Source organism: Aulostomus chinensis, chromosome 9 (assembly GCF_037954235.1).
Source record: "Aulostomus chinensis isolate RoL2024-O1b breed Wild chromosome 9, RoL_Achi_v1.0, whole genome shotgun sequence".
In the NCBI taxonomy this organism is placed as follows: domain Eukaryota; kingdom Metazoa; phylum Chordata; class Actinopteri; order Syngnathiformes; family Aulostomidae; genus Aulostomus; species Aulostomus chinensis.
In genome coordinates this window covers 1,487,696-1,508,874 of record NC_141328.1, presented here as the reverse complement: position 1 = coordinate 1,508,874, position 21,179 = coordinate 1,487,696, and the positions used below count along the sequence as shown (strand labels likewise).

Genomic DNA, 21,179 nt, shown 5'->3' with positions numbered 1-21,179 from the left:
TGTCTGCTATAATCCAGGTTAATCCAGGTCGTCTTAATCCAGCCGTACGGATCGCAGCAGCCAACTTTGTTGTTGCCTGTGGTTGGTGGCGATTAGCTTCAAGCTAATTATGTGATTGCTCCCCGGCCTCCTCATGCTGTCAGGCATTAAGATGCTTCAGCTGAATAACGGCCTCAGGAGTGACATCACACCACCACATCCACGCTTGAGGCGCTTTAAGCTGTTAAACCTCTCATTGTTAAGTGGACACTTTTTCTTTTTAATGTGCTTTGAAAATGTCTGTATTTTGAATGAACCTTTAAAAGGAGCCCCGCTGTCACAGAGCAGCACAACCCACCTTCATCAAATGAATCTTGAATTAGAAAATCTTGCTAACAGGAATTATCCTTCACGTGGCTTCCAGCACCTTTTAGTTTCAATGACCGCTCCCGTAAACGCCTTTGATACGAGGAACGTTACGCAGTCATCAGCAACATGAATGTCATCCTCTCTTTTCAGCTGCAGTGATTTTGCGATGCTGGAGCCAACATCCCTCGACTCAACCACCTGATTCTGGATGACAGACACATCAGGAACCTTCCGACGGACCACACACACACACACACACACACACACACACACACACACACACACACACACACACACACACACACACACCTCAACCCACCTCCTTCTCAGACTTCTTGGACTCCAGCAGGGGGTGCCAGTGAGCGATGGGCTTGCGTGGATAAGCCAGCATCTCGTTCCAGTGGTCCCTGCCGAGTCCCTCAGCACTGCCTCCAACGCGCATCACGCCGATGATCTCATTATGACCAACCCTGCAGGGGCACGCGGCAGCGTATAAACACATCTGACTCAACCTGGGAGGACGTCTCCCACATCCATGTTCATAATTGCAACAGAGGGGCTGAGTAATGAGACGAGACACCGGTCTGACGAGGCAGGTCCTGCTAATTGATACGGAGACGCTGCAGCCGATTGTCATGCTGACCCCCCCCCCCCCCCCAGCCTGGTTTAACCTCGCCATCTGTGGAGGGGCCGGTTTCACATCCTGGATGCTCCTTTAGTTCTACACGCTAAAGTGGCATATTTACCACTAAAGCTTCACCACAGCAAACGTGGCTAAAGCTAATGCTAACGCTAACCCTGCCTCTAACTCGAACTCAAACCTTAACCAGGCTCAAGCCTTCAAATAGGATTTTTTGAATCTTCAGGCAGTGATTCGGGATCGGGGAGATTCCTGTCCACAGCGGTTATTCCTGGTGGGACTCCAGTCAGCCAATCAGCATCCTTGAATGTGATGACGCGATTAATTCCAGGTCAGACAATCAAACCAATGGCGGCGGTGAAGCAACGGTGAAGTTACCGGCTCTGACTGATGAAGCCAATGAAGCTCTTCAGAAGAGACTCAGGAGGAACTGCTGCTACGATGTGGCGTCTTCGGGGGGGGGGGGGGTGTCTTTGGTCCCGCCCACATTTGGGAAAAGTTTATGTAACTAAAAGCGGATCATTTCATTCACATGTGAGGCTGCGTGAGCTGTTTGACGTACAAGTCGTAGTCCATGACGGAGATGTGCAGGCTGACGTGGTCCATGCTGTCTGGCGGGATGTCGAAGATGATGGCCTCGTTGTAGGTGGGGTTCAGCGTGTTCTTCTTGATGCTCGTCTTCTTCTTTTTCAAACGCCTCCCGTCACATATGAGCGACACTTTGACGTAGGGATCTAGGAGAAAGAACAGGGACTTTCTTTTTATTGTCTGGAGACTGCTATCCATGTGGGTTAGGGAAGTGGCGAGGACATAATCAGCGTAACGATCAGCTCTGAGGACTAAAAAGCTTCTACGGCGTGTGTTGAATCCCCTCAGAGAGCCGCCAGCGGGCCGCATCCTGACGTGAGCGGTTTTGTTTTGTTTCTGGTTCAGCGTGACATCAACCCTTCAGGTCTTGGCATCGGTAACGCGCTAAAGCAGACGAGTCAACACCTGAGTAAACAGAGAGGACGAGGAGCGCTTCAGTAGAGGAGCCTTCTGATGAGTGCTGATCTCAATCAGCAGTCAGCAGCAAATCGCCTTCCATCATCCATTATGTCACGTTTAGTCCGACGTAAGCTGCTCCAAATCCATAAACATCAGACAAGAGTGCTTCCTTGGCAACACAATGCGCTTGAAGGCACAGTTTGATGGTGTATGACACACACATTGAAATAATGAGAGACAGCTAAAGCCCAGAGTCTCAGGGGATTCAAAGTCTGACTCACACTAAAATTGTGTCAATAAACGTTTGGTGGGAAAACGTCTCAAATTAGAGCTGAAGCCTGACATTTACCGCACAATAAATGTCACAGTTTACAGCCACAGCAGAATTACAGGGACACACAGAAACACGAGTCGACGAAAAGAAGCCCGCCTGCAACTGTTTGCTGACAAAGTCTTAATATCACAAGCGTTGAATATTAATAACTGCTGAAAAAAAAGAGCGCAGCAGCGGAGCCACTTCCTGCTCAGGGTTTTCTGTCATAAGTGGATATTCAAACAGGACCTCTCTCTCACACTCACACTCACACACACACACACACACACACACACACACACACACACACACACACACAAACCTGAGTATCCGGTGATGTCCATGGCCTTGAGGTTCCTGCACTTGATGACAGTAAGTGTGAGTCTGCCTGCTGTAGGCAGGTAGCAGAGTGAGAACATGATCTCTCCAAGGTCAACGCTCTCCTGAGGGAACACACACACACACACACACACACATCGGTTCAGCTTTACATTAACATGACGCATGGCAGGTGTTGTTCTTAAGCTGATATTTTGGTTGCAATCAGTTTAGAACAGATCAAACGGAACCCAGGTGATCAGTGGACTCAAACGCTGAAGCAAATTCTCACACTTTGGATAACGAAGCCTCATTCACGCGTCCGGGCGGGGGTCCATGTGTGATCAAGAGCCAGAACCGGGGTTACCCCCTACGTGCAGGATTACCGCAGAGATTAGTGAGAGAAAATCACAGACTCAAGCAACTGGGATCCTTCGTCTCTGCCGTCCACCTGATGCTCGCTGGTGGTGGCTGAGCTCCAGCAGGTTCAGGTGGTGCAGTGGCGCATTCGAGTCCCGTCCATAACACAGGCGTTTGGTGCCTGAACAGAACCCAACTGTACTGAGACTTCAGGAAACATTACTTTCCAACAGTGAAAGTCATTTCAAGAAGCTTCAGTCAGTGAGTGACTATAAAATGAAGTTTGATAACCCGCTAAACAACGCTAACGGCCAGTGAGGACTTCCACCATGAAAGGATCTTAACGGACCTTTGATTTCCCTCTGTGGTGCTGGCAAACGTCATTTTCCTGATTATGTCACGTATTTCAAGCAGCCTCGTGAATGCTGACAGGTCACATTTATCTTGTCTGGATATAAAGTCAGATTCTCACCACGTCCCATGCAGTAATACAAGCAGGAGTACATGCAGTAATACACGCAGGAGTACATGCAGTAATACAAGCAGGAGTACACGCAGTAATACACGCAGGAGTACATGCAGTAATACAAGCAGGAGTACATGCAGGAGTACACATGGAGGTGAGGTGGAATTCTAGGGGGCCTCCCGGCCTGATTGGGGGCGTGGCCTACACTGACATGTTTTCATGACATCATGTAGCTGATTTCCTTCACTCCAAACCGGTGCGTGGGGACTCCCAGCTGAGGGCTGCCTCTGCAGGCGGGGCCGCTGCTGGGCCGGCGTGGCCATCATTCACTCGCCTCTTTACCAGGATTTATCACCTCTAGTGTTTTACCTCCCGAGCTGATTTACTCTCCTCCAATCAGGCAGCTGATTAGCATGTAAAAACCTCCAAAATACTTTGTTGGGATCGAACATGGATGAGGAGGGAGATCGATAAACTCCACACTCTTAATCTGGCTAATTGTTGTGGACCGCCGCTGCTGACGGACACCCGGCGGCCGAGGATGGCGGAGCGGGCCGCCACTCATTAACGCTCACAGTGTCTCTAAGCAGGCGTCTCTATGTCAGCCGGCTCTGTTACACGCCGCTGCTCGTGTTTGTTTCTACTACCAACCAACCATCCGTGTAGTCTTTTTCCAATCTGGAATGTAATCGGAGCAACGGCTTTTGTCATAAAATCATTGTGTGGTTCGATAAAGTTGCTGTGCCAAGGAGAGAGCTGCCTGCTTTCTGCCTGCTAAGCAATAACACTGAAACTATTGAACAACCCCTGAAGAAGAAGAAGCCCAAGTTCAGCTACTGAGCGGGGGGGCATGGATGTGTGGTCCCCTCGTATCTGTTTCCTCTCACGTGATGCGTTTCTCTCATGTGACTCACTTCAGTCTTTTAAACGAGGACATATGGATGTTTGAGCTAACAGCTAGTTAGGGTTAGCAGTGACTTGGTAAGGCCCAGTTAGAGTTAGTTAAGGTCCAGTTAAGGTGTCTAGACCCAGTTAGAGTTAGTTAAGGTCCGGTTAAGGTGAGTTAGACCCAGTTAGATTTAGTTAAGGTCTGGTTAGGGTGAGTTAGGCCCAGTTCAGTTAGTCACTCTTTAATGGAAACAACAGTTTCTGGTGTCAGAAGGGGGACGAAACACCAAAATACCAAAACACGTAGAATACGGTAGAATTCTAGGCGTGATTGCCTCCGGCGCCGTGACATCCCCAGTCACACGGGTCCACCCATGACAAATGTACAGCTGGACACGTTCATCTTGTCTCACATCATACGGCTCAGATCCGGTCCAAACAGAGTTGTGATGACATCAGCAGTTTCACGTTGATCACAGTTTGACGGAAACAGATGGGCGGGGGAAGCGTCTCTGGATCAGAGGCTGAGCCGTGAGTTCAAGACCGCAGCCGCAAGTCTCAGTGACGGACGAGGACCAGGCAGGGTTCCGCGTCGTGAGGAGCGAGGAGCGTTTGCTCTGAGCGTAAATCTGCAGCCAAATGAGGATTGTTTGAAAGAAATCAAATAAATTAGTGATCTGGTGAAGCTGCAAATCCCTGCAGGATCCTGAACGTGTTCAGTATCACACTGTGGACCAGAACCACGGAGGCCGAGCGGCTTCACCGCCGTTAAAGCTGCAAAATGAGAGAGACGGTGAAGCACGAAGTGCACGCAGAACAGTGACATCAGCCCCCCCCCCCCCCCCCCCCCCACTACTGGTCACATGGTTGTAGTTTCTGCATTTATTTTGTCTGTTTGATTCTCCAAATATCAGACGACCAAAGAGAGGACCGGTGCCACTCGTGGGTTGTTTTTTTAATCGTTCGGCAGGAAGCTCAGGCTGCGCTGCACGCCACCTTCCCAGCCGTCAGTGAGCGTTTTAGTCCGGAGTCCTGATACGTGTCTCTCTCTGTCAGACTGGACCATTGTCGGCTGGGATCTTGGAACCAAGTGGCCGGTCTGTGGGCGTGTCAGCGCCGGTGTGCAGTCAGAGCGAGTTCTGTGGGGAAGGTGGTTGCTAATTCTGCACAGCCATGGCTGAGCTGGCAGGTTTAATCTGCTCTTCATGGTGCTGGCCTGTCTTTGTACAGCAGCAAGTGTCAAGAATTAGGATTGAATGTAAATCCAGCATGTCCACAAGCAGCAAGTTACAACCGATAAATCTATTTTGTGTGTGTGTGTGACATTACACACACCTTGCAGCTAGCCAAATGGGTTTTGTAATTCTGTATTTTATCCTAGATGGCGCCGGTGTACATGGCAGAGCTGGACACTTCCTGTTAGCCCCCTGCTAAGATGAGCATGGTTTATAATCGGCCTCACAAAAGCTCACATTTCTGATCGTGAAGCGAGTCGCACGAAAGCGTCCCCAGTGTTTCACGTCCACACCTGTGAGAGTGGAACCGCCGCCAGGATAAACACATGCAGATCTTAACTTTCTCATCGCGGCAAATGGTGTTGATAGGGACGTGAGTGGTGCCACGCTCTTCGCCTTCAGTGTGGCCTATGACATCACAGTCTCTGCCCATGACATCACAGTCTCTGCCTATGACATCACAGTCCATTCTGGCTTGATATGGATCGGGTATATTTTGAGTGACGGTCTGAGAAGCAGCTGGTTCCCAGTCGTCACTTTTCTTCCCTGAGCGCGGCGTGTTCACGTCTGAGCTTCGCTGCTCGTGACCTGCTGATAGGAACTAAGACCCTGACCACGTAAGTAAAGATTGTCGTGTACACCTGAGGTCATGTGAGTGATGAAGGTCGCAGTCACCTGACAGGAAGAGAGATGAAACAGATTCTTACGCTGGTGGCGTAGTCGATGTCCCTCCATATGTTCGTCTCCCTGGAGAGGTCTGACATCTCGAACAAGTTGTCCAGCACCACCTCCCCGATCATGTCGTGCCGTGAAAACCGGTCAAAGTCAAAGACGCTCATGTGCAGCTTCCTGACCGCCAGCTCGTCGTAAGGCACGGGAAACTGGAAGCTCTCATTAAATGTGGGGTTGAGGGTCTTCCGGTGGACGCGTGTCTGGAACTTCTTGCGGTCGGGCAGCAGGTAGATCTTCACGTACGGGTCAGATGTGCCACATATGTCCTTGGCAGGGAGGTCGATGGCGTTGAGGATGTTGACGAGGAGGGCCTCGTTCTCGTAGTCGTACTTGAGAGAGAAGTTAATCCTGCCGCAGTTTTTGCTGCTGCCGTTCTTGGACGAATCCTCCGACTCCAGAGTCTTCTGCTGGTAGAGCTCCGGCTGGATGCGGCCGATGCTGGTAGACTTCTCGTCCTTGTCCAGCACATAGTCGTTCCCCAGGTCCAGACTACCCACCTGCATCTGCCTGGGCAGGTGGCGCTTGAATGAATTGTGCCTTCAGCAAGAGAAGAGAGAAGAAGAAGAACAGAGGAGTGAGGAGGAGAATCTCTGTGGTGTGAGTCCAGTCCATAGTCTCATCCCGTTAAAGACGCGTTTAGAACTGAAAGGTTCACACTGACGTTTGTGTTCCGGGGTTCCGCAACTGAGAATCTGCTCGACAATCTTGGACAATGCTTGGAACGCCAATCAAGAACGTGTCAGGGGAGGTCAAAGGTCAAGAGTCCTTTGTTTAGTTACACAATCGTCCCCAATAAACATGAACGGTAAGAAGTAGAAAGCTAACTTCAACTAAGCGTCCAAGCATCCAATTATTTTATTTGTGCATATTTTATTTAGACACTGCAAGGCAACAATAACAGTTGTCTCATGACTTAAATGGAGCCGGTCCAGAACTCTCGAAATTAATTCAGCTTAAAAAGACCCGACAAATTCTTCAGGAATCAGTGACCACGAAGTACTGACTGTGACTGTGTGGGCGGCCATCAGAGAGAGAAAAGGAGCCAGAGGGAGAGAGAGAAGGAGAGGGAGAGAGAGAAAAGGAGCCAGAGGGAGAGAGAGAAGGAGAGGGAGAGAGAGAAAAGGAGCCAGAGGGAGAGAGAGAAGGAGAGGGAGAGAGAGAAAAGGAGCCAGAGGGAGAGAGAGAAGGAGAGGGAGAGAGAGAAAAGGAGCTAGAGGGAGAGAGAGAAGGAGAGGGAGAGAGGAGGCTGAGAGACACGTCAACAAACAGTAACGTAAACAGCAGCTGTAATAATGAAGACGTCCGCTTCCTCCTCAGTTCACCTCTGAACTGGTGGAGAATGAACGTCTTGAACCTCCCCAGCCGTGCGAGGCTCTGCGTAGCTTTAGCTCCCCTACTGATCTCACCTCAGGTGAACAACTAACAACCCGTGAAGCTGGAGACGAGGGGCGTTGGTGCTCAGCGCCACCAAGCACACCGCTCCGTCACCTCCGACGTTCCCAATGTTCAACTGTAACTTTCACTCGTCAGAGCCTCTGACTGGCAGAGCCAGACCTGCACGCTGGACCAGGCCTCCGGCAGCTTCAGGCACACGCCCGATGCACCCGTTAGTCCTGTGGAGCATCACTGTAACCTGCTGCTTACATCACATCCCAGAATGACCACGATGCTCTGAGGCGGAGCTCGACAGAACCTGATACAATTAACTAACGTCAGACTCATCATATTCAGTGACATGTTGGATAACTGCAGCTTCTACACACACACACACACACACACACACACACACACACACAAATGACTCACCGAGTGGACGAGGCCGGTTCGGTGGTTTGCCTCTGCATGCGTTGTGTGCGGCGCAGGAAGTGCTCCCTCATGGAGAGCTGGACATCAGTGGGGATGTCAGGGGACGTGTGGCTTATCTTCACCGCCGCCTCCAGGAAGCCCATCGGACCCGCAGGGTCCTTCACTTTCTCTGTCGCCATGGCGAGCGGGGAGTGCTGGGGACTGGGCAGCAGGACAGGCGGCTGGAACGGGCAGTGCTCTGGCCCACAGGCGGGGTTGAGGGACGGACTGGGGAAATGGGCTTTGTGCCGCCAAGGTACCCAGCACAGCTTCCAGGAGATGAACGCAAGGAGGCCCAGCAGCGCCAGGCCACACACCACAAACACGCCGAACAGGAGGCCAAAAGTAGCGTCTGGTGGCAAGCCGCAGGGACCAGGAACAGGAGTTCACACAATATGGACCCACAGATGGTGAGTGAGGGGGGACAGAGAGAGACGGTCTGTTAGGACAGGAGTCTTCATTTGGTGCAGGAACTGTCATTCACACCAGACTGGGACAGAGAGCCGGGAACACTGGGGGAGGTGCTCGGTTAATATTGGAGAAGCATGAGCTCAGCCGGGGGGCTGGGATGTAATCAGGCTCATACAGTCTGACAGGGAAAGGATAGGACAGTCTGAGAATAATTACACTCTGAAAAAATAATTAAAGCAAATAGAATCTGTTTGAATAAGTAAAGCAAAACAGACCCGTGGGAACAGCAGCGCGGTGTCAGGAACCTTCCGCTGGGATTTTTTTTTTACTGTCAAACACATAAAAGCAGCACGGTCGCACTCATTTATTCTCCAGATTTCTGAATATGCTTCCTGGGGGACGCGCCGCGTTCAAAGACCTGGAGCCGATCCAGTGCTGAGGAGCTGATTCACAGGGCGCCGGGGAAATAAAGCAAAGAGAGAAAACACGCTTGGCCTGTGGGACTCGGCACTCTGGCTCCATCCTTGAGTTAAACTCATTATATTTTAGGACTTGGAATGTTTTCCATCCCGCCAGGGCTGAATTCAATTCTCGACTTTTCCACACACACTGATTACAGGGATTTATCTAGAATAACTCCTGTTAGCAGCAGAGCGGTTCCTCCCTCCTGACTCCGGCTGCTTCAGGGCTCACTGAATTAGCGTTGAGCGGCTTCAGCTTCTCAGCCGCAGACAAATGTGAGCCACCTGAGGCAGCAGCGGCGGGAGATACAGGCACACGGCCGCGAAGGCTTTGATCCAAACGGAGAGTGTCATTTTTGAGAAAGCTGTCTGCTGCACGAGCCAATCATCTAAGCTTTGTTTAATTCCCATCAAAATGATGAGTTGATTGAAAAGTGACACCTACGGCCTCCAGCTCTCGCAACAAGATCCACGATCAGAGACACAGGTGAGGCACAGGTGAGGCACAGGTGAGGCACAGGTGAGTGGCTTCAGAGAGGCGGGAAAACAGGCCATGACAGGAAGAACCATAGCAACCATGACAACAGGAATCATGAAGATCAGAACTGAGTCCATCCAGACCCAAACTAAAGGTCCGTGACTGAAACTCAAAACAGACATTTTAAGATTCAAAATTATTCTCAGAATATTCATCAATATTCATCAGCCGCCGCCGCCGCCACAGGTGTGTAACATCTACGTGTCTTTTTGATTTTCTTGTTAAACCTGCTCTGGTGACACTCCGTTACATCAGCAGCTGAGTTTCTTTTCGCTCTTAGTGTGAGTCTGTCAATCAAGTAGCATTTAGCTTAGCTTGCTCAGTATGCTAGCAGGCTAACTTTGCCACCGCGCCGCATGTCCATCACTTGTTTGTGTTAGACTTGAAATAAAGAGCGTGTGAACCTGACGCTGGGCCGCCTGAGTGGCACAGCTGGAGGGGTCAGAGCAAGCAGGGCCACAAACTGCCACCCTCCCCCCAGTCCGGTGGGTGTGGCCTCAGCCTGGACTACGAGTACAGTTCAGGAACAAAGACTAAATTGCTAACATGAGCAAAAAACTTTCCTTGGATGACCAAATTATGTGCTTTTATGTCCAAACTTGGATCTAAATGAGTTGTCCTGGTTCAGCTTAGGATTTCCAGTCTGGGGGATTTGTGTCTGAGGAGGATTTCTCAGCTGTCCGGCCCTGTCCACGCCGTGTCATCCGGAATTTCACACAGCTCTATGGAAAGCCTCGTCTTGACTGGACTGTCGCTGGCGGAGGCTTCATCCTTCGTCACAGCAAATTGAAGCTGACCTTGCCGGGTACACGCAAATACTCGGGCCGTGTTGACAGTCTTTCACTACAACAGCTCAGAAACTTCAGTGAGTTTCCCCCTCAAACGCCTCTGGTGTAACAATAATGAGCCTGAGGCGTGATGAGCTTCTGTTCACACACTGATGCGTGTAGCGTGTCACACACCAAAAGAAACAGAGGAAGAAAGATAGTTTTTGAATAACTGCATAATATCTTCTGACGGTTTCTATTATGTTACTGTGGAAAGGTTAATGTGAAAACTAGAGCGCCGCGATGGCTGCGAGCTCTCGTCAGACGATGAGCCAAAAGTAGTGGGAAGTATCGGCGCTGAGCTGTTGCTAATCTCTCCTTCGTCTATTATGTTCTGGTGCTGAAAAGACTGAACCCAGAGAGCTAACGGTGCCGCAACAGTGAGACAGTCGGCGTCGATGTAAAAGAAAGAGAGAGAGATAAAAAAGCCATTGTTCTTCCTCTGCAGACGGATGGTTAATGGAGCGGAGCTGTGAGAACGTTATTCTTCCCTCTGGACAAAACCTGCCCTGACAGCGTGAGACCGGACCGACCTGGAGGTCCGGTGCTCTATTGGCCATCACGCCCACGCCATGGAGGAGTGGACGATGGCGATTTTGTGTCAATCTGAAACATCTGTTTGTGGTGAAAACACCGCACAATCAATAATCAAGAAGAAGAATCCATCTAGGACACTCATTCAGGTGGCGTTGGGTGCTGTAGGCGGCGAGGGAGCGTGGCGGCGGGCAGCACCTGGATGCTGACCTGCACTGCTGCAGGAGCCTGTTGCTCCCAAACCCTCTGTGACCCGTTCACCACTGTTTCTTTCTTCCCATCACGAGGGCTCACGCATTCAGTTAGCGTTTGTTTTAAAGGTGAGTCAGAGAATGAAGGGACGTCTTTTCAACCTGGTTTCTATGGTAACCTGGTCATTACAGAGAGAACGCCCTCCTCACCGCTGTGAACAGCCACAGACCAGCAGGGCGAGTCCGTCCCACTAACAATGAGTGCATCACCAGGTATAATCCAGGTCTCCCTGGTCCAGGTGTGCTCAGTAATCCACAAACTCTTTGACTGGAGCAGAAGAGGAACTCTGGTTTGGCACAAGTGGCACCAGCTCACGCTTTCGGTTGAACTGGTTCACACTTGTATCTGGCAGCAACATTTTACTGTTGTTGCCATCAGCCACCGTTAGCTTCAGGCTAAACACGCAGCGGGGCAGAAAACATCCGTGAGTTCAGGACCTGGTAGGATGAGCACCACGCGTCCTTGGTTTTCCGGCTTCAGGTACAGAGCTGGTGATGCTCTCACCGTCACAGCTGCATGTGTGACATCACAGTTCAACATGACACAGAGTTAGGGACCGTGGTGGCGACTGTCAATCACCTCCAACATGCTGTGATGTCACACATGCAGCTGTGACGGTGAGAGCGTCACAGCTCTGCCACTCAACCACGTCCTTTGACATGCTGGAGTTCATCGGCGACACAATCAGCTTGTAATCATTGCACAATAGAGGCTTCTGCAGGGTTCTTCCTCCCAGGAACGCCATGTTTCCTCTCTGGTTGTGTTGCGTCTCATAGACTTCCTGTTAATTTTGCCTGTTGTTGTTTTCTTAGCCGCCCCGTCAGATACACTCATGACCTTTTCTTGAGTTATGGAGCTGAATAAAGGTCAGAAAAGTGTTTCGGCTGAACGTTGTCAAGCTGACCTGTGACATTTCAGACAACAAGAACTGTCATTGTTTCCTCCTGTCAGACATTTGTGGGAAATTTAGTACTTGTAACCATAAACTGTAGTACTTAGTAGTACCAGCTAGAGGGGATCTTGGGCTCCCTCGTCCTTCATCCTCGCTTTTAGAAATGTTTGCAATATTAGAAATAGCCAGTCTAGGTTAATTAATCCAGACTCTAAATTGACCGTAGGCGTGGCTGGGAGAGCCAATGGTTGTCTGTCTCTATGTGTTGATGGACTGGTGACCTGTCCAGGGGGAAGGCTGCTGGGATAGGCTCCACCCCCACCACCCTGAACAGGAGAAGAGGGGGAAGATGGAGGGAGGGAGGGATGGATGGATGGATGGATGGATGGATGATGGAGGGATGGATGATGAATGGAGGGATGGATGATGAATGGAGGGATGGATGGATGATGGAGGGATGGATGATGAATGGAGGGATGGATGGATGGATGATGGAGGGATGGATGATGAATGGAGGGATGGATGGATGATGGAGGGATGGATGATGGAGGGATGGATGATGGAGGGATGGCAATAGCCAGTGTATTCATAAGAAACACAGGAAGTACTCCACACTTCCAGTCCAGTCCTGACATCTGGCTCTCATTTGGAGTCGCTAGGTCACATGACACGAACGCTCTGGAGAAAAGAAAACACTGAACTTTGCAGTACAAATACATGCAAGGTTTTGGAAAACAAGCAGTACATAAATGTGGGAGGTGATAAAATGCAGCGTAATTCTGTTTGCGATTGTTTGGAGCTGCAGAAGCGTGTGAATGTGGATTAGCAGCCGTTTCTCAGCTGAATGCGGAACGAATTCCCGTTCCTCTCAAACGATTAAGAGGAACAACAATTGTTCTTGTTCCAGTAACAAATGCAGCAGGTTCTAATGCTACTGGAGGAGCAACTCCCAGAGACAAAGAAACTGACTCAGACGAAGGTTTTGGACAGAAATGTTCAACAACTTTGGTCAAGTGACTCAGCAGCAACTACAGACTTTGTGTTTCCTACAAATCCTCAAACACACTTGTCTGACGAGCCGGCGGAGGCTGTAGGGTAGAGGCTTCCTGTCTTCCTCCCTCAGGGAGGCAATAATACGCTCTAATCTTGATGCGGGTACCTCAGCCATTTGTGGATTTCTGTATCCCGTGGTGTCTCTTTCAGAGCAATCAGAAAATCCCATAATCCTCCAGATCCCTGAATCCTAAATCTCCAGCATGCACGGAGGAGTTTAGTCCCCGGCAGTTCACCGGAGGTGGAACCAACTTGATGCCAGGGAGAGAAAAAAAAAATTGACACGACACCCGGGTGGGAAGAGCTGGTGCTGCTGCTGATTATAGGTTGCTTTTATTTTTATGCCGTTGTGTCTGCATCTTGGACGTTTTAACTGTAAACACATAAAAGTTTGATGACAAAGTTGTTCTCCTTTTTATGTTTCAAAGCTTCAAAGTTGTGCTGGCCAAGAAGTTAAAAGGAGGCATAAACGTTAATGTCTTCCATTATGAGAACCGTGGAGCTTCAAGCCCGTGAAGCCCCTGTGTATCGGCGACTACATCAAACACAACCGTGCAGATAAACGTTTCATTGGCTTTCTAATATTCACTCGAAACCGTCGCTCTGGTCGCTGGTGTGACTCACAGTGAGGGCTGGAAGATGCACCTAACTGGAGAGATGTTGACTTCTTTCAGAGATGGAGGCTCAATTCTGTCTCAGTTTGGCTAAAAATGTGTCAAACCTTCATCGCCTGCAGGCGGCTGTCATGGCGGCGGGCGCAAGCAGTGAAAGAATACACATTTCAGTCCAGGACCCAGACCCCCTCTCTAGGTTTAAGAGCAGACTTAAGACCTCCTTGTTGATCAGGCTTATAGTCGGGACTGCTTAGGCTGGCCCTTAGATCTGCTGCTATAGGCTCAGACTGCTGGGATCTCCCATGATGCACTGGGCTTCTCTCTCCTCCTGTCCTCAGACGTGTTACTAACTCCTCTTCTTCTCCCCTCATCCCAGATCCTGGTGCTGCTGGAGGAGGCTCCAGACCTGAAGAGGCTCCAGCTGCCACCCGTAGCTCCACCTGCTGACGTCCCCGTCTGTCCATCAGTCTCTCCTCCTTTCTCTCACTCTTCATCTCTGTCCCTCTCTCTCCTTCTGTCTCTCTGTCTTCCTCCATTTTCTGTCTTTGTCTCTGTCCATCAGTCTCTCCTCCTTTCTCTCTCTCTTTATCTCTGTCCCTCTCTCCTTCTGTCTCTCTGTCTTCCTCCATTCTCTGTCTTTGTCTCTGTCCTGCTCTCCTGCTCTCTTTCCGTCCCCACTGATACTGGATCTGCTCCACCTTCCTGCTGGTAAAGGAAGGTTCTGGTGGCTGCTGTTGCAGGATGTGCTGCTGATGGAGAATTGTTGGGTGGAGGTTCATTGAAGGAGGGAGGTGCTGGACCTGCTCTACTTGGACAGAGTCAGGACAGAACTTTGGTTGGGGTTTGGTGACACACAAATAAACCTGACCTGACTGGACAAGTCAAACTTCACCTTCCCTCGAAGGATCATGCACACTTTTTGGGAAAAACTCTCATTGTTCTTTGTCTCCAGAGTCTGACCAGATGGAGGCTGAGACCCACGTTAGTTAGCTTAGCACAGTGAATGGTAAGGAATGGGAATTGCTAGCATGCAAGAGTACACAGTCAGCCATGTTTAGGAGCAGCAGCCGCTCTTCCTGTCGTCGTTCTGGGTCTGATTTAACATCCTGATGGCAGTTCGAATCCTCATTTATAACTTTTATGTAATATAATAGAATATAATATAATTCAATTTAATATAAGCAGCAGTGGTCAGGACTGTGGTTGGATGCTAATGTCTCACTCCATGCTAACTTTCCCTGGTTCAGGCAGGAAGTTTCCACCAAGCCCGGCTTCTCGTTGTTTTTCTGCCAGATTTGAAACCAGTTTCACCTGTTTTTACCTGTTTGTCATCCACCACCAGTAACCAGCGCTGAGGTGCAGTTGCGAGTTGAACGCTCATCAATTATCACTGAATTAAATCCAGTACCAGAATCCTGAGCGAGCTGCACCCATGTGGTTTCAGGAATGGGTTGGTGTAGTCTGTCTAATTGCTCCTGATGAGCTGTTCCCGCCATGGCAGCCGGCCCCATTGGTGTGTGAGTGGGGCAGGTAGGTGAAGATCTTTGAGAAGGTAGAGGAGTTCCGCATGTAGACGGCGTAGCTGGTGTGGTGTGCATCTGGGGTCAGGAGAAGGTGACACCGTCCCTGCTGCGTCCTGCTGGTGGGCCGCGGGCTCATGTGCTAATCCACCACCGACTGACTCTTGAAAGCTGTTAGCGCCTCCACAAGTGTGAAGTTAATCAACCAAGTAGAGCCTCTCTTGTCCTCCACATCTTCTCATCTTCCACACGGTTCAAGTGCTGCTGTCATCCATCCAGCAGAGGTAAAGAATCAAACTCATTACAAAAGCCAAGTCATTTTTACCTCGCGCTCTGGCGTGTGTCCAATGTCATTTGCTTGCTTGTGCTCTGCAGTCAGACCCTGTAGGGCCGCCTCAGCGGCGCTGTGATGGTCCAGTATTAGCATCTGCTGCTATCAGACAATTAACCTGTGTGTTGACCAGGAGCTGCTATCTCTGTCACACAGGGGTGCCTGGGGGGGGCTGCCTCTACAGAGCAAATATTTAAAAAGACCACTGAGCCTTCCAGTCCTGCGTATGCAACACTGAAGACAAAACCAACTGTCAGAACCAGACAGATTTGGACCCCTCACCCCGTGGGGGGGGGGTGGGGTGTGTGTGGGGGGGTGATGGTCATATTCACTGTCATGTTTTCATCAGAGTTAAATCATACGAAACTGCATCTCTTCATGAATCCTCTCCTGTGGTGCCTGGGTGCTGCCCCACTACGACTACACGATCATGAACTCACTATTCCACCATTGTGGCGTCGCCGTGACGCTGCAGCTCAGCGCTCCAGCTTGTTGCCTGGTGTGACACCAGGTTGACCTGGCCTGAAAATGTAAGAGTCGCTTCATCATCCATGGGAACCAGCTGCATCTCAGCCGGTTGTTCTCAGCTTCCATGGGTTATGGAGACGAATTCTTATTGAATTTGGTGTTCACATTCATGTGTTGGCTATTTCTAATAAGGTCACATGTCCACTGGCGCCGGCTCTGCTTGGGGTGATGTGTGCCGTGTCCTGACAGCATCCGACTATCAGAGCAATCAGACGTCTGCTGCCGCAGCTGAATCAGAGAGCGTGAAGCTTCGTCTGAGAAATGAACATTCTTATTACTGTTTTTTTAAACATAGTTTCTCTACCAGAGTGTGACATCATGGCTCCTCCCGTCACGGACCACTGCTGCTCTCATTAACCTGAGCACCTGGAATCAGGGGCCAGACATCCGCCAGGGTCGGGAGATGTGATGGAACTTCTGGAGTTTAAAATCATTAAACATGACATAACAAATGAAGTGAAAAGAGAGGAAATTCAGCTGCACAGAGGAGCTGCTACGCTGCTACGCTGAGTCCATATAACGAACCATGTGTTGATCTCTTCATATGGATCCCGTTACGTCCTGTGTCGATCTCTTCATATGGATCCCGTTACGTCCTGCGTTGATCTCTTCATATGGATCCCGTTACGTCCTGTGTTGATCTCTTCATATGGATCCCGTTACGTCCTGTGTTGATCTCTTCATATGGATCCCGTTACGTCCTGTGTTGATCTCTTCATATGGATCCCGTTACGTCCTGCGTTGATCTCTTCATATGGATCCCGTTACGTCCTGTGTTGATCTCTTCATATGGATCCCGTTACGTCCTGTGTTGATCTCTTCATATGGATCCCGTTACGTCCTGTGTTGATCTCTTCATATGGATCCCGTTACGTCCTGTGTTGATCTCTTCATATGGATCCCGTTACGTCCTGCGTTGATCTCTTCATATGGATCCCGTTACGTCCTGTGTTGATCTCTTCATATGGATCCCGTTACGTCCTGCGTTGATCTCTTCATATGGATCCCGTTACGTCCTGCGTTGATCTCTTCATATGGATCCCGTTACGTCCTGCGTTGATCTCTTCATATGGATCCCGTTACGTCCTGCGTTGATCTCTTCATATGGATCCCGTTACGTCCTGTGTTGATGCTGAAACTGAAATTGGATTAAATCTTATTCTAGACATTCGGCCACCACGATGACGTCTGATGTCGCGGGATCAGATGTTATCATCTCCAGACCTGAGTCGCCTTGTCCTGCCCTCAATCTCCTCAGCAGCCCAGACAATTTGATGTAGCTGGAGCACCTGTCCTGCTGGGGGGGCACCTGTGGACCAGTATCCTGATGAGACTGTGACCGCGACAGATCTTTACAATCAGCTTTACTGCTCATGTTGATCTTTTAACAGGATCGTGACTGACTGATTGATCAATTAATGATAGTTGCATACGTGGTGACCATGTACTCTCATGGTGATCTTATATTTTTATGATTTTACGTTGATTATAGTGCTTTGAAGTTTGCACAACAAATACACCTAAAGTGTTTCATTTCTATGGAAAGGTTTTGGTCTGTTGCTGGAAAGCTAGCTGGTGTTACAACCACACCCAACCAGGAGCCTAACAAACATTAAATCAGAACCTTGAGACCGTTGGTGGCTCAGTGTGACCACAGTTTGACCAGTGTGACCACAGTTTGACCAGTGTGCTGTATAATGAAATGAAAGAACAGACCAGTTCTGTTGTTAACGGCCATGAGCAGCAGCTAGCTGCTAGGTACGCTAGCATTAGCATTCTCTGCTAGTGGAGAGACATTTTGGGTTCTCCAACAAGGAAATCAGTTGTTAATCTCATGTTTGATCTTTGCTGGGAAATCTGAGGTGACGTGAGCACCGTTAGCACAGTAGCTAGCATGCCTGGCTGCTTCGTTTCAATTTTAAATATGTTTGTGTTGTTGTCTTGATCTCCATCCATCCATCATCGAGGTGACCGACAGCTCAAGTGTAGTTTTGTAATTTTGTGATGATGTCACAAATACCAGACTGACACCAGGTGTGAGATTAGCATGTGTTCAACTGGACAACTTTGTCTCCAGGTTTAACGCCGTCCACCGCCACCCGACACATCGTATATCCTCGTCCTGGAGCTGATAATGGGAAATCAAAACAAACCAGTGGGGGGTCAACTCTCTAATCTATAAATGTACGGACAGGTTCACGAGCAGGGGTGGGCGATGCGATCGCTTCATCGACCATCAGGATCGATCAGGCCGTGCTTGCTGCATGTCATTACGTGGATGTTTCAATTTCCAGAGGTATTACAATAAAACTAACACGCTGTAAACTGGCCGGTGAAAACAGATTCAACTTATAATCAGTCTCAGTAATTATCACCACCAGGGACTTTAAATGGATGTGCTGCCTCCATTACTAACAGAAGTTATGAGCATCTGGCGTAGCATGAAAGCTTCCACGCCTCTCAAAATGCTCCATTGGCCTGAAGTACTGCATTGTTAACCATGATGTATTAATACTACTACTTCAGAGCCTGCCATGTGATATGAGTGATGTGGGTGGAGTGGGTAGATGCTATAGCTTCTTAATGTCTCTGATTAGCCTCTAGAAGGTGTGAGGGAGGAAATGGTGATGTGTTTTGACGTGTTTCTAAGAGCCTGTTAAAATGTTGGCTTGTTGGCGGCTGCGGTAGAGGCCAGATTTAGCACACGTGAGATTTCTGAACCTGAAGAGCTGAGCTGACGCCGTTCTGGTGTGAGAGATTTCAGGCAGATTTACATGTATGTTACATGTTGAACTGATCTGTGGCCCAGTCCACCCCAACCTGAGCCCAGTCTCAGCCTGGAATACTGAGTCACAGTGCCACCTGGAGGCAACAGCGAGCACAACTGGAACCAGAAAGTCAAGTCAAGTCAAGTTTATTTCATCATTGTAGCACCAAATCACAACAAACGTCATCTCATGAGACTCTATGAGTGGAGCGGGTCTGGAACAGAACCACCCTTCCCACGAGAGATCCAACCAGCCCCTGTGAGCACGGACACCTGGAGCAGCGGCCACAGAAGGAAGCCAAGGACAACAAAGTCACCTGAGCAGTCAGTCGATGACATCACCAGCTCTTGGGGCCTCCTCTTGTGTTTGAAGAACTCTTAAACACGTGACAATAACAATCACGTAGATTAGATTATTTTAGCTTAGCTTAGCCTAGCATGGCTTCGCATAGAGACTGAGCCCTTGGAGAACTCTCCCAGCCTGGTTTGTTCAAAGACTATCAACCTACTTATCAAAACTCCATGTCTCATCAACACAGGCTAGCTGGGACGCCACATTTCCAGTCCTTGTGAGAAGCTGAGCTAAGCTAACAGAAAATCGTCTAAACCCCAAAATTATGTTTAGCTAATAAGAAACCTCTGTGATTTATGACATGATGATGCTTCTTTAATGTCCCCCATATTTCATGTTGAAGGACACATCACATCCTGCTCTGGACGCCCCTCATCAATTAAAAACTGCCTCCACGTTAGATTTCTTGATGGGAGCAGGACCTTGCTGTGACCTGACCTTCGGCCCTGGGCCCTGAGTGATGGCAGCAAAACACAAGTCAGCATGAGGAAATGATGCATCCATCACCGTGACCCTGGTGAATCAACCGGGGTTTGACATTTGGGCCCCGCGTGCTCAGACGCCAGCAGCCTCATGATGCACCATAGCTCAGCTGATAACAAGGAAAATGGCAGAGTTTTACGATGAGGAGAGTTTGATCGTATAGGAAGGAACCTCAGCACCTCTCTGCTGGGCACTTCACCTGCACTCGCGTCTCCTCTTGATCCATCAGATCTTGATGGATCATGATCGACCGCACAGACCCAACAAAAAGGTTTAAATTCTGATATTATTTAAAGAAAAAAGAACTCAACCTTTTCACTGCCACTGTTTTAAATGTCATTTCATGTCTATCGCAAAGGCACGTTCCTCGCCAACACAGAAACGTATCGACTTTTTGGGTTGAGGAAAACTAAATTTATATTCTTCTGTTTACCGGATGAAAACAGAGAGAAGGAAGGCCCTGGGGGTGTTTTGGTATTATCTCTGCTGTGTTCAACAAGCACAACATCAAGTTGTGATGAAAGCTTTATAGCTGAGAGCTGCAGGTTACAGTAAGAAGTGAAGCCTGAGCTTTAATTTAATAAAAGCTTTTAGCCTCTCGTGACTGCCTCTCATCGCCTGAGATGCTGTAGCACGTACATATACACACATATGTATACACATATGTATATACACAGACATATGTATATACACACATATGTATACACACATATGTATATACACACACATGTATATACACACATATGTATATACACATATGTACATATACACACATATGTATATACACGTATGTACATATACACACATGTATATACACATGTATATATACACACATATGTATATACACATATGTATATATACACACATATGTATATACACATGTACATATACACACATGTATATACACATATGTACATATACACACATGTATATACACATGTATATATACACACATGTATATACACATATATGTATATTTACGAACATATGTATATACACATATGTATATATACACACACATATATATACACATATGTATATATACATATATGTATATTTACGAACATATGTATATACACATGTATATACACGTATGTATATATACACACATATGTATATACACATGTATATATACACATATGTATATACACATGTATATATACATATATGTATATTTACGAACATATGTATATACACATATATACACACATGTATATACACGAACATAGGTTTACATAGGTATACATACATATGTATATACACATATATGTATATACATATAAACACACATATATATACACACATATATACACATATGTATATACATACTTATATTTATACACACATATATACACATGTACTGTATATACATACACACACATATATGTATATACAGTACACATATATATACACATATATGTATGTATATACATATATGTGTATGTATATACACATATATGTATACACATATATAAATGCGTATA

At 48.3% G+C, this 21,179-nt stretch overlaps 1 protein-coding gene across 2 annotated transcripts in view; it reads right to left on the bottom strand.

Annotated features, from left to right (window-relative positions):
- Positions 1-21,179, bottom strand: part of syt6a (synaptotagmin VIa) — a 45,313-nt gene that overhangs the window by 4,543 nt on the left and 19,591 nt on the right. For both annotated transcript variants that reach the window (XM_086212995.1, XM_086212994.1), the window contains exons 2-6: positions 8,094-8,484; positions 6,263-6,824; positions 2,611-2,731; positions 1,551-1,722; positions 668-818 (exon numbers count right to left, since the gene is read on the bottom strand). In XM_086212995.1, coding sequence (XP_086069121.1) covers positions 668-818; positions 1,551-1,722; positions 2,611-2,731; positions 6,263-6,824; positions 8,094-8,484 — 1,397 coding nt within the window. The remainder of the gene's footprint in view (positions 1-667; positions 819-1,550; positions 1,723-2,610; positions 2,732-6,262; positions 6,825-8,093; positions 8,485-21,179) is intronic.